Raw genomic sequence first — 12,454 nt, forward strand, 5'->3', positions numbered from 1 at the left:
TCAGGGGTATCTGAGGCAGGCTTGAAACACAAGAGTCAGGGTGGCTTCTGGGTAATACCAGATGGCTAGGCCTCAGACTGACGAAGCCTCTTGGATGAGGGGCGAAACGTTTCTTTTTAACAAAAAAACGAAGTCCAGATGACATGATTCAACCTTTTTTGTAGTTTCTTAAATACTTTGTTCTTTGAGGAAACTCCACTGACCTGTAAAACGAGTATTTCATCCTCTCAGGGTGTATTTAGACAAAGAACTGAACCAGAGTTCTGAACTGTATTTGCTCATCATCTAGGAACCGACTACCACGTCCTAGATGAGTGAACATTCACCAAGAGATCTGAACATGCACTTGGATATGGTCCTTTTCAGAACAGCTAGTCCAATGACGACAATGCTGCGTGCGCATGTGGCGCCATCCACTGACGGAAGGCAGTACTGCAGTAAATGCTAAATTTCAAATTTCTTTTCTAAAGCTCTAGGAGGACCTCTAGTGATATTTGAGGGGAACCTGTTATGAAAAGGATTTTTTTTTTTTTTTTAATATATAAAAAAAGTTCAAGATGAGGACGTGAGAATTGTTTATTTCAGGTGAAAACTGCATCATACAGTGATTAAATCTTAATAAATGGAAGAAAGTGAATCTTTTGCTGGTTAAAAGAGAGAGTTTAAAGAATTCCAAGTGAAAGTAAAATGACAAGCATGACACGCTTCGTTTTCAGATGTGAGTGTAGCGCAGGTATTGTTTCCCAGAAGGCACTTCTTTAGTCGTCACCCCGTTGGGGAAGAGAGTGGCAGCTTCAGAAGAGGAGAGGGAGGGAATGACCATGACTTTATCACCAGGCTAAGAGAAGGAGAGAAAAGTGAAAAAAAATGTGACTGGAAGCAGCATTTCCCCCCTTTGACAATATAAACAGCAGCAGGATTTTATGACTCAAATACGATCATGAGATGTTTTGAACTCTGACGTGTCGTTTGGAAAATGTTAACTCCCAAGAGATAAAGCTGTCCCCACAGCCTCGGTTCTCAACTCTAAATGAAGTTAAAACAAGCCAATAAAAGGGAGATCGAGGAGAACACCAGAAGTTAACCATTTGCAGGTTGAACCATCACATGAATCTAGTAAAATTTTATAACAAATTTGCCAACAACTGTAGCAACCACCTCAACTTGGCTGATTGTTCATTTGCCTCAGAGTTGTTAGAGCAATAAAGTGGAACCAGGAATGTCAATGTATGCATCAACTATACAGTTCATATTTACCGGTAGGTTAGAGTTGTTATATTCATAGGTTTAAGTATATACACATCTAGATCTATGCGCACCAACAAAAATGTATTTTCAATTCCATTATCGTGGCAACATTGAGCTCATCTTTGTGTTGTGGTTGAGAAGTACATTTTTCCTACCCCATTAATGTCCAAAAAAGTTTTAGGACAAAAACTGGTTTATCAAACCAGCCAGTCATGTGAATTTACTGCCGGTAAATAATTTTTTGGAATAATTTGCATGCAATAAATTCCCAACTGGCTTGTTTGTCAAATCGGCTATTGTCCTAAAAAAACCTCTTCGTATGCAATGATCCCAAAAAATGGGGTGGGGGGGGGGGGAGGGGGCGAGGGGTGGCTCAAAGGTTAGAGAAGGCAAGTCTGATCAGGTCGTCGGTTTAACTCCCAGTACCGACAACATCAAAATGTGGGTGGGAAAGGTAAAAACACATACACCTGCCTCCACCCTCATTTGCCCCACTATGGGCCCCTGAGCAAAGCCCTTAACCCCCACCATCTGCTTCCCCAGGTGCCCTAGATGGCAGCTCTCTGCTCCACACAGAGGGCTGTGGTTGAGTCAGGAAGGGCATAAAAACAATTGCCAAGTCCTCGTACGAGCTAGTTCACTGTGGCGACTCGAGGGAGCAGCCGAAAGAAGAAGAAAAAGAAATGAAAAAGGTAGCTCCATTCTTGAGAACAGGATGATAAATTGATGGAACAGAGTTGAAGGTGTTGTCCTGAGAGGTTTAATTAAAATCTTCATATAGGAATGCAATCTTTCTGCTCATACGTCAGATGTAAAAACATTCTGGGGCTTTTAATGATCACTGCAGCAATGTCGCAAGAAATATAATCTTAGTCTGATGCTAAACACCCATTTGAACAGATTTATTATTCCCTGCAACTGCAGAGGGAAGAAGTGAGTTTGATTTTGTCCTTCTGCTCATCTTCTATCCAAACTCAACACACAACGTTTAATTTTCAACCTTGTACATGTGCTGTTGAAAGGTCAGAGCCACTCCTACTTGTATTTAAATAAAAACAGTTCCTGGTTTTTGTACCTTCCAGTCCACGGGCGTGGCCACCTTCTTCTGCGCAGTCAGCTGCAGAGAGTCGATTACTCTAAGGATCTCATCAAAGTTCCTTCCTGTGGTGGCGGGGTAGAGGATGGACAGCTTCAGCTTCTTGTCTGGGCCAACTACAAAGACCTGAAGTGCATAAAGTTGAGAAATAAAATGAATAAAATTTGTCTAAATGAGGAGAAATAAAACAATGCTTAAGATTTCACCTGCCTGTCAAATCAATTTTGCATCTACACAAGTTTTGCATATGATACATACTTGTACACAAAAAGGCAGAACATGAGTAGAGTTTTACTTTTTACTTTGAGGGACACTGAATGCATCATTTGAACAGAAATCATTTTTTGTTTTGTTTTTTACACAGCGAGCGGTGAGAGGTAGTCCATCTTTGTCTTTCTCGTCAGGGTCCAGCATGCCAAGCAGGACGGCCAGCTCCCTCTTGTCATCAGCAATGATCGGGTAAGGTAGAGTCTTATCCGCCTCGCCGTTCAGTGCCATCACGTCCTGTGCAGAAACGACACGCGTCTCTTTAAAACATCTGTAGGTGTCACAGGTCACATTGTTCAATTAAGTCCTTGTCTACTGCTGCAGAATTCCAAAACCTTGTATTTTCCTCCTAAAAATATATATAAATTTTCAGAGAAAATAAAACTGAAGATTACCTTTAGGTAAAATTAAGACTTTCAATCCAGAACAAGCAAGTGCGTAGTCAGGTTTATTTGTCATATGCAAAATCAACACAAGGTCAACAATACAATGAAATGCTCAGGACGAGAAGAACCGTCTCGACAAAAAAATAAAAAATAGAAAGAAATACCAAAGCATGCAGCAAAGACTTAAAACATGTTAAAAAAAATACTACTAAAATACAGGTTAAAATAAAATACTACTAAAATACAGGTTAAAAAAAATACTATTAAAATACTAAACAAGGCACCAAAGTTGTAAAAGAAATAAATCTACAGTGTGGTTTGGTTAACAGAGAGGTTCTTTCAACATCATGGTTCTGTTAGCGGCGTGGTCTTGATAGCAGGTCCGGTCAGCAGCTTGATGATAATAAGAACCGCAGCAGCTGTCCTCACAGAACGCAGTCCAGAACTGGGTCCAGCAGACAGAACATTCAAGATTTTTTCCCGGCGGAACCGAACAGGTCCGTAGAGTTCAGTCCGTGCAGGCAGATGGAGGATCATGAAGACAGCAGCCATGACAGGCCAGAGCCTGAGGCTGGAGGGGGGCCGGGAACTAACTATGATGACATGATGGCAAGGCAGCAACACACAAAACTCCACAAGAGTGTTGCTACACCCGTAGCGTGAGTGTGAAGTGTAGGCGCAAAAAAAATAAGTTAACAAAAACAACAATCAGGAACAAAAAAAAAAAAAAAAAGTCAAAGCGGAGCTCCCATCAGTGCGGCCATGCTGGGGTGCTCGTGAAGTCACTCATACACACAAATACGCAAATATCACATAAAATGTAGTTTAAAAAAAATGTAACCATACTGCCCTGAAACATGATTATGATATTAACCAATAAAAATCATCAGTGTGATAACCAGCTGTTAATCACCAGTCCGCCCACAGATACATTAACCTGTTAAAAGTTACCGTGCACAGTTTGTTTCTCGAACCTTGCTCCAGCTGCAGTGATCCTCGACGCTGTCGACCGACAAGGCGATCATCTTCACGTCTCGTTTTTTGAACTCGTCAGCAAGCTTGGCAGCACGTGCAAGCTCAGTGGTGCAGACAGGAGTGAAGTCCCTGGGGTGGGAGAACAGGATACCCCATCTGCAGAGTTAAAGGAATAAACACATTTTCAGGTTGGAAATTACAAAACCTAGTTTGCGCAATGGTTGTTCAGATATAATGAAGAAAGACGTTAGCAACTCTGTCAAATTTAAAACAGCTGGGGCAGCTGTGGACGAGTGGTTAGAGCAGTCAGCCTCCAATGGGAGAGCTGGTGGTTCAATTCCACCAGCAGTCCCATGGTGAAGTGTCTCTGGGCAAGACACTGAACCCCTCATTGCCTCTGATGTGTGTCCCATCAGTGTATGAATGTGATCAAGCTCTGATTAGTCTTTGTATAAATATAGTAGAGTGCTGTATGAATGGGTAAATGAGGGCACAGGTTGTGTTGTAAAGAGCTTTAAGTATCTTGATAAGATAGAAAGGAAATATATATAGTACAGTCCATTTACCATTTAAAACCAAAGCCAACTGTGATGCTCCCTGGATGTGCAGATAAGGGTGCGAGCTCACGCGCAAAAATAGCGACCATTCTTACTAAGAAACTAATTTTTTTTTGTCTTTTTAATTCTTCATGTGACAATCACATGACAAAGAAACTAGAAAGTAGCCCTCCCTTCAGGCAGCATGATGATCACGTGATCAGTAGCCTATAAAAAGGTCAGAGGTATCCTAAAATCTGCCTTGTGATGGTTAAAAAGTGGCATGCAGGTTTGAATATGGGTTCTTAGGGATTAGGCTTCACTTCCTGCAGAAACAATCTGAGGAGAAACAAAACCGGAAGTCCAAAAACACAACTAAGGCGACAACTTTAGATGACTGCCTCTCACCAGCCACTATGTCCACAAACAAATACATTTTACTGGGCAATTTTTTTATGCATTTCAATAAAACTAGGTGCACTGATGTTCAACCTATGAAGGTGTCTAAATTTAAATCAAGACATGAAGATGGAGGGAAACAAATGTAGAAAATTTGAATGGACATGCTGGAGACTGACCACCACCAAGAATGTTTCTCCTGCTTTGTAGCTCTAATTTTTTATTATATTAAACAGAGCTGAAGTTATTCTGAAAGATTAAAAAAATGTTTCCAACAGTGTTCATCATCTTGAAGGATATTTTAAGTGGAAAACTGGAAAACTGATCAATTATTCTTATACATGATGCTATAGAAAATTGCATATTTGTATAAAATTACATGTGCTTTTATGTACTTTTCTATACTTTTACCTGCTTTAGCAAATGTTGGTTGAGTGCAGTTGTGTGTACAACACAAAGCCAGTTCTAGCATTACTATGATAGTTGGAAAAGAAAAAAGTTATTGCAGAGGCTAGAAAATGTAAACTGCATTGCTCTATCAGTTAAATAAAAAGACTCCTCTATTCATGTCTATTTTTTCATGCATCTAGAAATTTGGAGCTAGTGTTTCCTCTGTACAGTACATGGGTTACATTTTGAAAAAGGGATTGAAAAATTTAGACTAAGAAGAAAAACAACTGCAGGCGAATTGCAACATTTTACAGCGTCATGTTTGTATATGTTGCTGCCACAGTCTGGGTGGTCTAAAGACAGACAAGCCAGAATATCATAATGATAAAAATAATATTTACAAATTATAGTGCGCTCGTCATGGTTTACCCTCATGATGCTTCAAAGTATTTTAAAAGTAAATAAATAAATACTATTTAGCCTAAAGGAGAAGTCCAAAGCATGCGCACTTACGAGCCTCCCAGAAAATCGTGGAACTTGATTCTTCCAATCGTTGTGTCGGCCTCGAAGTTTGGCAACTCGTCTCCCAGCAGAAGTCCAGGCATGGTCGACCCTAAACTTAAAACTCACGAACCAGAAGACAAAAATGATGTTTATCGTCTTTATTACTCGCACGGTGCGCCCTGATGACCGATCAGCAACACATGCGCAGATCCGGATGTGGGCGGAGTTAACGGGCTGACACCAACCAATCACAGAAGAGGCGTAAGAAACGTAAGCTTTGTCTGTACTAATTCATAATTATCTATTTATTTTTAAATAAATAAATAAATAAATAAATAAATAAATAAATAATAACGACAGTATTTATTCATACAACCAGACGCAAAAGTAAAAATACACAAATAAAAACACGAGTAAATTTTGCACAAGTAAATTTTATTTGAATTACTTATACTTATCTCTCTGAATGAAACTCTATATTGCGCTCTATAATTACGTTAATGAATAGGAGTGGTAATGAAAAGCACTTCAGAGCTTTTTATGATGGGATTTCTAGTGTTTAATGTAATTTTTTTTTAAGAAATATAAACTCATCAAAGTAAACTAAGTGCATCGCCGTGTCTATAATATTAACTGTCTTTAGTGTGTTTATTATATTTATATATAATATATCGTGATTTTCTTTGTTTTTTATTTTTATTTTCGCCTCAGTGTATTTGTACGTGTATACCCTTTAAACACCGGCGTAAGTACCGGCTCGCGACGTAGTCCGTTCGTCATCACATCTAGCCAGATCACACCCCGGTGAACTCGTAACGAGCAGAAACACCGCAACGCTGTAAGTTTGTTTAATTTCCCAAGGTGCTTTGCGAGAACAACAAATATGGCGGTTCGAACTGCGGTACTAGGACGTGATAAGAATTGTCGAATGTACAACATATTAAATGAGTGACAGCCCTCTCAGCAGTGCAGTAAATTTGTTTTATAGTAGACGTATATAATTTACCGCTTGACTGTTGACGTCGATAGATTAGCAAACAAAATGCCTTCTCCTAAAGCTAAAAACGCCGGCCGCAGCGGCGGGAGCCCGGTGCTCGGCGGCTCCAAGTCGTCGATGAAACCGCTGAACCTGTCTTCACCGCCACACCACCTCCAGCGACAAGGTTCCGACCCGACCAGCGCCCGCCTCCGGGTCTCAGAGAGCCCATCTCGGCGCCGGGGCTCCAACTCCTCCACGGGCTCAGCGAGCGGTCAGGGGCCACCTGAGGAGAACAGTATGCGGCTCAACCCCTCCCTTGTTCGCGTTTCGCTCAGCTCCTTGCTTGCCATCGACCTGTGGTTGTCCAAGCGGCTCGGAGTATGTGCCTGTGAGGACTCTTCGTGGGGCAGTGTGCGCCCCTTAATGAAACTCCTGGAGGTATCGGGTCATGGTATCCCGTGGCTGGTTGGTGCCGCGTACTGTCTGTACAAGAGTGACAGTGCTGCAGGACAAGAAGTCATGCTCAACCTTCTCCTGGGTAAAACTGCTCTGCATTTATTTTACTCATTCAAAACTAACCCATTGAGAATCCAGACCTTTGTTTCCCAACTTTCTACTCACAACCCTGTTTTACCATCCTATTATCATACTTAAGTTCACTTTTCATTACATTTTAGGCCACTTATTTAAGGATACCTATCTGTGTGTGTGTTTCGTCACTTATGATCTCATGATTCTGATTTTGTTCCCTCATTGATTGCAGTTTCTCATCCTTTTATCTTATCCTGATGCATGCTCAATAATCCAGGTAGAAAAATCCAAAAAAGTTCAATCTGGTCCTCTGGACATTCAAAAAAACAAAAACAAAACAAAGCAAAAAAAAACTAGAAACGTTTCGTCTCTCATCCAAGAGACTTCCTCAGTCTGAGGTGCTGTTTTCAGCTCAGTCTCTTAAATAGCACCTTCTTAGAGTGGATCAACCAGTTTGCTGCTGACAACCAAAACCAGCTGATCACATGCTCAAGAAGGACCATCAGCCTAACAATGGGTCATTAGCACATCCTGGACAGAGAGGAACGATGGTTTGAGAGAGGAGTAAAGGAGGCCATCTTTGTGAAAATAAATCGTCCATCATTAAACAGGGGTGGAGGCCTCCGGGTTCAACTGTCCCCCTCTTACAATGCTGTGATTGCTAGTATCACTCAGCCCTCTGTGAGTAGTAAACAGACATCAGTGTGCTAATGACCCATTGTTAGGCTGATGGTCCTTCTTGAGCATGTGATCAGCTGGTTTTGGTTGTCAGCAGCAAACTGGTTGATCCACTCTAAGAAGGTGCTATTTAAGAGACTGAGCTGAAAACAGCACCTCAGACTGAGGAAGTCTCTTGGATGAGAGACGAAACGTTTCTAGTTTTTTTTTGCTTTGTTTTGTTTTTGTTTTTTTGAATGTCCAGAGGACCAGATTGAACTTTTTTGGATCCTTTTATCTTGTTTTGAGGTGCACACGTTGCCTCTTTCCTATACATGTATAACATATTAATGTTCTGCAGTTGAAGGACCAGAATTGTGCAAAGTTTAACACTAGGGATCTGTGCTTCCTAAATGTACACTTTTAAAATGTGTGAAATTTAAAACATATTAAGGCTTTGAATTGGGATTTCTTTCCTCTGTGTTTTTATAACTGCCAAAAGCCATAGCATGAAGTACAGTGCATCCAGAAAGTATTTGCAACGCTTCACTTTCTCCACATTTTGTGATAATGTGGGGAAAAAAGGATTATAGATTTTTGCAAATTTATTACAAATTTTTTAAAAATAAGAAAGAACATTTATGCAAGTATTCACAGTCTTTGTTTAATACTTTGTTGATCCACCTTTGGCAGCAATTACAGCCTCAAGTCTTTTTGAATAAGATGCTTCAAGCTGAGCACACCTGTCTTTAGGCAGTTCGTCTCGTTCTTCTTTGCAGAACTTCTCAAGCTCCATCAGGTTGGACGGGAGATGTCTGTGCAGCCATTTTCAGATATCTCCAGAGATCTTCAATCAGATTCAAGTGTGGACTCTGGCTTGGCCCCTCCAGGACATTCACAGAGTGGTCCTGAAGCCACTCCTTTGAGATCTTGGCCATGTGCTTTGGGTTGTTGTTCTGCTGAGAAACTCTTGCCCCAGTCTGAGGTCAAGAGTGCTCTGGGGTTTCATCCAGGATGTCTCTGTACATTGCTACATTCATCTTTCTTTCTATCCTGACTAGTCTGCCAGTTCCTGCTGTTGAAACACAATCTCGTAGCATGATGCTGCCACCACCATGCTTACTGTAGGGATGTATTGGCCTGGTGATGAGCTGTTTTCCTCCAAACATGAAGCCTGACATTCACACCGAAGAGTTCAGTTTTTGTCTCATCAGACCAGAGAATTTTGTTTCTCATGGTCTGAGTGTCCTTTGTCAAACTCCAGATGTGCTGCCATGTGCCTTTTTATTAAGGAGTGGTTTTCATCTGGACACTCTACCACACAGCCTGATTGGTGGATTGCTGCAGAGATGGTTGTCCTTCTGGAAGGTTCTTCCCTCTCCACAGAGGAATGCTGGAGCTCTGACAGAGGGACCAACAGGTTCTTTAAGGCCCTTCTTCTCTGATCGCTCAGTTTAGACGGCCGACCAGCTCTAGGAAGAGTCCTGGTAGTTCCAAACTTCTTCCATTTATGAATGATGGAGGCCACTGAGCTCACTGGGACATTCAAAGCAGCAAAAAAAATTATGTTTTCTTCCCCAGATTTGTGCCTCAACACAATCCTGTCTCAGATTCAACAGACATTTCCTTTGACTTCATGATTGGTGTTTGTGCTCTGACATGCACGGTCAGCTGTGGGACCGTATATAGACAGGTGTGTGTCTTTCAAACCAAGTCCAGTCAACTGAATTTAGTACAGGTGGACTCCATTCAGGTTGTAGAAGCATCTCAAGGATGATCAGTGGAAACATCTGAGCTCAATGTTGAGCTTCATGGCAAAGTCTGTGAATGTAAATGTGAATTCTTAGTTCTTTATTTTTAATAAATTTGCCAAAAACCAAAGCATTTTTTACAATGTCATAATGTGTGTAGAATTTTTAAGAAAGAGATTAATATAATTTGGAATAAGGCTGTAACAACAAAATGTGAAGAAATTGAAGCGCTGTGAATACTTTCTGGATGCATTGTACTGTATATATCTTGTAATTCTGTTTTTGAAGAATTTCAGAAGTAAAAATACTTCTGTCCAGCATGCTGGTGCAGTTTCCATTTAGATTCGCTGTGACTGAGAAAGATGTTTTGTATTAAATAAAATATAAGTAATAAACCGATATATTAGGACAGGTTCTGCTTTTTGTCCCTGAATGTTTTGAAAAATCAATGTTGGAACAAGTTAATTTTAAAGTAAAACAATTTCATAAAAGAGCAAACAAATTAAAATCATATGTTTTGACTGCTGTTGTCTGATTAAAGAACACTTACTGTATCACTAATAAATAACACTTAACATTTACTTTCAGTTTTGCTGACTTCACTTCAGTGATTCCCCTGCAGTCACTGGTTTAATCCATCTAATTATAGCCTTATTTTACCACTCCGGAGGATTTAAGCCCTAATTAATAAATTATGCACACCAACATCCTGCATAGCTTCTTTCAATCGATGTTGCTAACACTATTTCCACCTCACAGAAAACATATTTTTTCATCACTGTGGCTGGAAAAAGTACTTCAACATCTGTTATTGCTTCATTTATTTATTTATTTTTCAAGTGGAGTATGTCACTTGGGAAAGTTGTTGAGTTTCACTTATTTTATCTTTTTAACAAAACCACCAGATGGTGTCAAAGTAAACCATTTTAAACATTTTCTCCATCATCTTTCCTCCTCGGGTTGCGGGGTCACTGGTGCACATGTCCAACAATCACTGTGTGAGAGGTGTGGGACACCCTGGACAGGTCTCCAGTTCGTCACAGGGACAGATAGAGACAAACGAGACAAACAACCATTCACTCTCACACCTAGGGACAATTTAGAGTTACCGATCAGTCTAACATGCATGTTTTTGGTCTGTGGGAGGAAACCGGAGTATCTGGAGAAAACCCACGCATGCACGGAGAGAACATGCAAATTCCATCCAAAAAGGTGTCTGGCTGGGATTCAATCCGGCGACCTCGCTGAGAGGCAGCAGCTCTACCAACTGAGCCACCGTGCTGTCCTCATTTTTAAATCTCAATTTGTTCAAAGGAATTGCCTTTTTCCTCAGTTTAGGACATTTTTTAAACAATTGGGATGTTGCTTGTACATGTGGCATTAATAACTAACAATGCTGACATTTCTTTTTTCCTCTTCGTTTGTTTAATCAGAGGACACCATTTCTGACCAACTCGATGCCATATGCAATGTGGCTGTTTTTACAAAACATATAGCAATTAGGATTGTTAGTCTATTTTAAATGAGTATTTTGAGACAATATGTCACGTTTTTGCAACCACTCAGCAGCATTTCTGTAATGTTCCTGATACTGGAGTAAAGGCTGTGGTGGTGCTCACCTCCCCAGGGTACAAAATGCTGCTGCATGTCTTGTGATTGTTTTTACATGTCCCACACTCACCCCTTACATTTTAGGATTCTTTTTTAAATGAATGTATTTGCTCTTAAAGCCCTTCATGGTCTTACCTTGCCCTGCCTCTTTGAGCTGTTCCACCTGCACCCACCTGGTCAGCTGATCAGCTGCTCCTGAATGTCCTAATAACAGCCTCAAGGGAACAATACTTTTGCTGAGGCAGCTAAATTATGGAATGACCTCTCTTTGCACATTAGACAGACAATTTATTTTTCTTTCATTTGTTTTTATGATTTTTTTTGCATCAGCAGTGATGGATTTTTTTATTAGTATGTTTTATTTATCGTTTCAGACATAGCACTTCTGTCCTTTTTGTGTTTCATTATAAATAAAGCTGGATTGGATTCGACTGTACTGTCCTTTAACGTCTTAATATTACATCTTCATCTTCCTCCTAGGTCTCCTGCTGGACCTGATCTTGGTTGGCTTTGTGAAGGCCGTGGTGCGTCGCCGTCGGCCAGCCCATAACCAAATGGATATGTTCGCCACATTTTCCGTGGACCGCTACTCCTTCCCTTCTGGCCATGCCACCCGTGCCGCAATGTGCGGGCGCTTCCTGTTGGCTCACCTCGTGCTGGCCCCACCTCTGAGAGTCCTCGTTGTGCTGTGGGTGGGCCTGGTGGGGCTAAGCCGAGTGCTGCTGGGAAGGCACAATGTTACTGATGTTCTTTTTGGGTTTTGGATGGGGTATTGCCAGAACAACCTGGTGGAGATGCTATGGCTCTCTCCTCAAACTCTGCAAGGACAGCTGGGACAATGGGCTTAATGTTTATTTTTTCACAAATGCAGAAAAATCAAAAGAACACTTTTAAGGTTTGTGTAAGAAGTGATTATACGTGTTCTGCATAATATAGAATGTTTTTTAAAAAAGTACACACGCGCATTGTGAAGGCGTCCAAAACTATTTAAACATTTTAAAAATCTATCACTATATTGATGTGTCAGTGTGCTAAAGTTTAATTATCACTGTGTCGGTCGTTTGCTGGAAGCACTTTGGAAGCAGCTGCTGTTTTAAATGTGCTTTATAAAAAACGTTGACTTG

General features: G+C 40.8%; 2 protein-coding genes across 2 annotated transcripts; one reads left to right on the top strand and one right to left on the bottom strand.

Moving 5' to 3' along the window:
* Positions 1-558: 558 nt before the first annotated feature.
* On the bottom strand, positions 559-6,018 carry prdx6 (peroxiredoxin 6). The gene is made up of 5 exons (XM_037674841.1): positions 5,811-6,018; positions 3,972-4,128; positions 2,705-2,848; positions 2,324-2,470; positions 559-838 (listed from the first exon to the last, which is right to left on the bottom strand). Exons 1-5 carry the CDS (start codon positions 5,900-5,902, stop codon positions 713-715), a joined length of 666 nt encoding a protein of 221 aa, XP_037530769.1. The 5' UTR covers positions 5,903-6,018; the 3' UTR covers positions 559-712.
* A 744-nt stretch (positions 6,019-6,762) lies between these two features.
* plpp6 (phospholipid phosphatase 6) lies at positions 6,763-12,196 on the top strand. Its single transcript, XM_037674842.1, has 2 exons — positions 6,763-7,318; positions 11,811-12,196. Exons 1-2 carry the CDS (start codon positions 6,844-6,846, stop codon positions 12,176-12,178), a joined length of 843 nt encoding a protein of 280 aa, XP_037530770.1. The 5' UTR covers positions 6,763-6,843; the 3' UTR covers positions 12,179-12,196.
* The last annotated feature ends 258 nt before the right edge of the window (positions 12,197-12,454 follow it).

The sequence above is a fragment of the Nematolebias whitei genome, chromosome 3 (genome assembly GCF_014905685.2).
Source record: "Nematolebias whitei isolate Nwh7 chromosome 3, NemWhi1, whole genome shotgun sequence".
Taxonomy (NCBI): domain Eukaryota; kingdom Metazoa; phylum Chordata; class Actinopteri; order Cyprinodontiformes; family Rivulidae; genus Nematolebias; species Nematolebias whitei.

What these genes read in the sequence shown, in the direction of transcription:
- prdx6 (XM_037674841.1), bottom strand. Translation starts at nt 5,902, where the DNA reads ATGCCTGGACTTCTGCTGGGAGACGAGTTGCCAAACTTCGAGGCCGAC. An exon ending in TACCTCTCACCGCTCGCTGT is followed by an intron (nt 2,471 to 2,704) that starts GTAAAAAACAAA and finishes TATGCACTTCAG; the next exon opens with GTCTTTGTAGTTGGCCCAGA. An exon ending in CCACGCCCGTGGACTGGAAG is followed by an intron (nt 839 to 2,323) that starts GTACAAAAACCA and finishes TCCTTCTCTTAG; the next exon opens with CCTGGTGATAAAGTCATGGT.
- plpp6 (XM_037674842.1), top strand. Translation starts at nt 6,844, where the DNA reads ATGCCTTCTCCTAAAGCTAAAAACGCCGGCCGCAGCGGCGGGAGCCCG. An exon ending in CATGCTCAACCTTCTCCTGG is followed by an intron (nt 7,319 to 11,810) that starts GTAAAACTGCTC and finishes TCTTCCTCCTAG; the next exon opens with GTCTCCTGCTGGACCTGATC.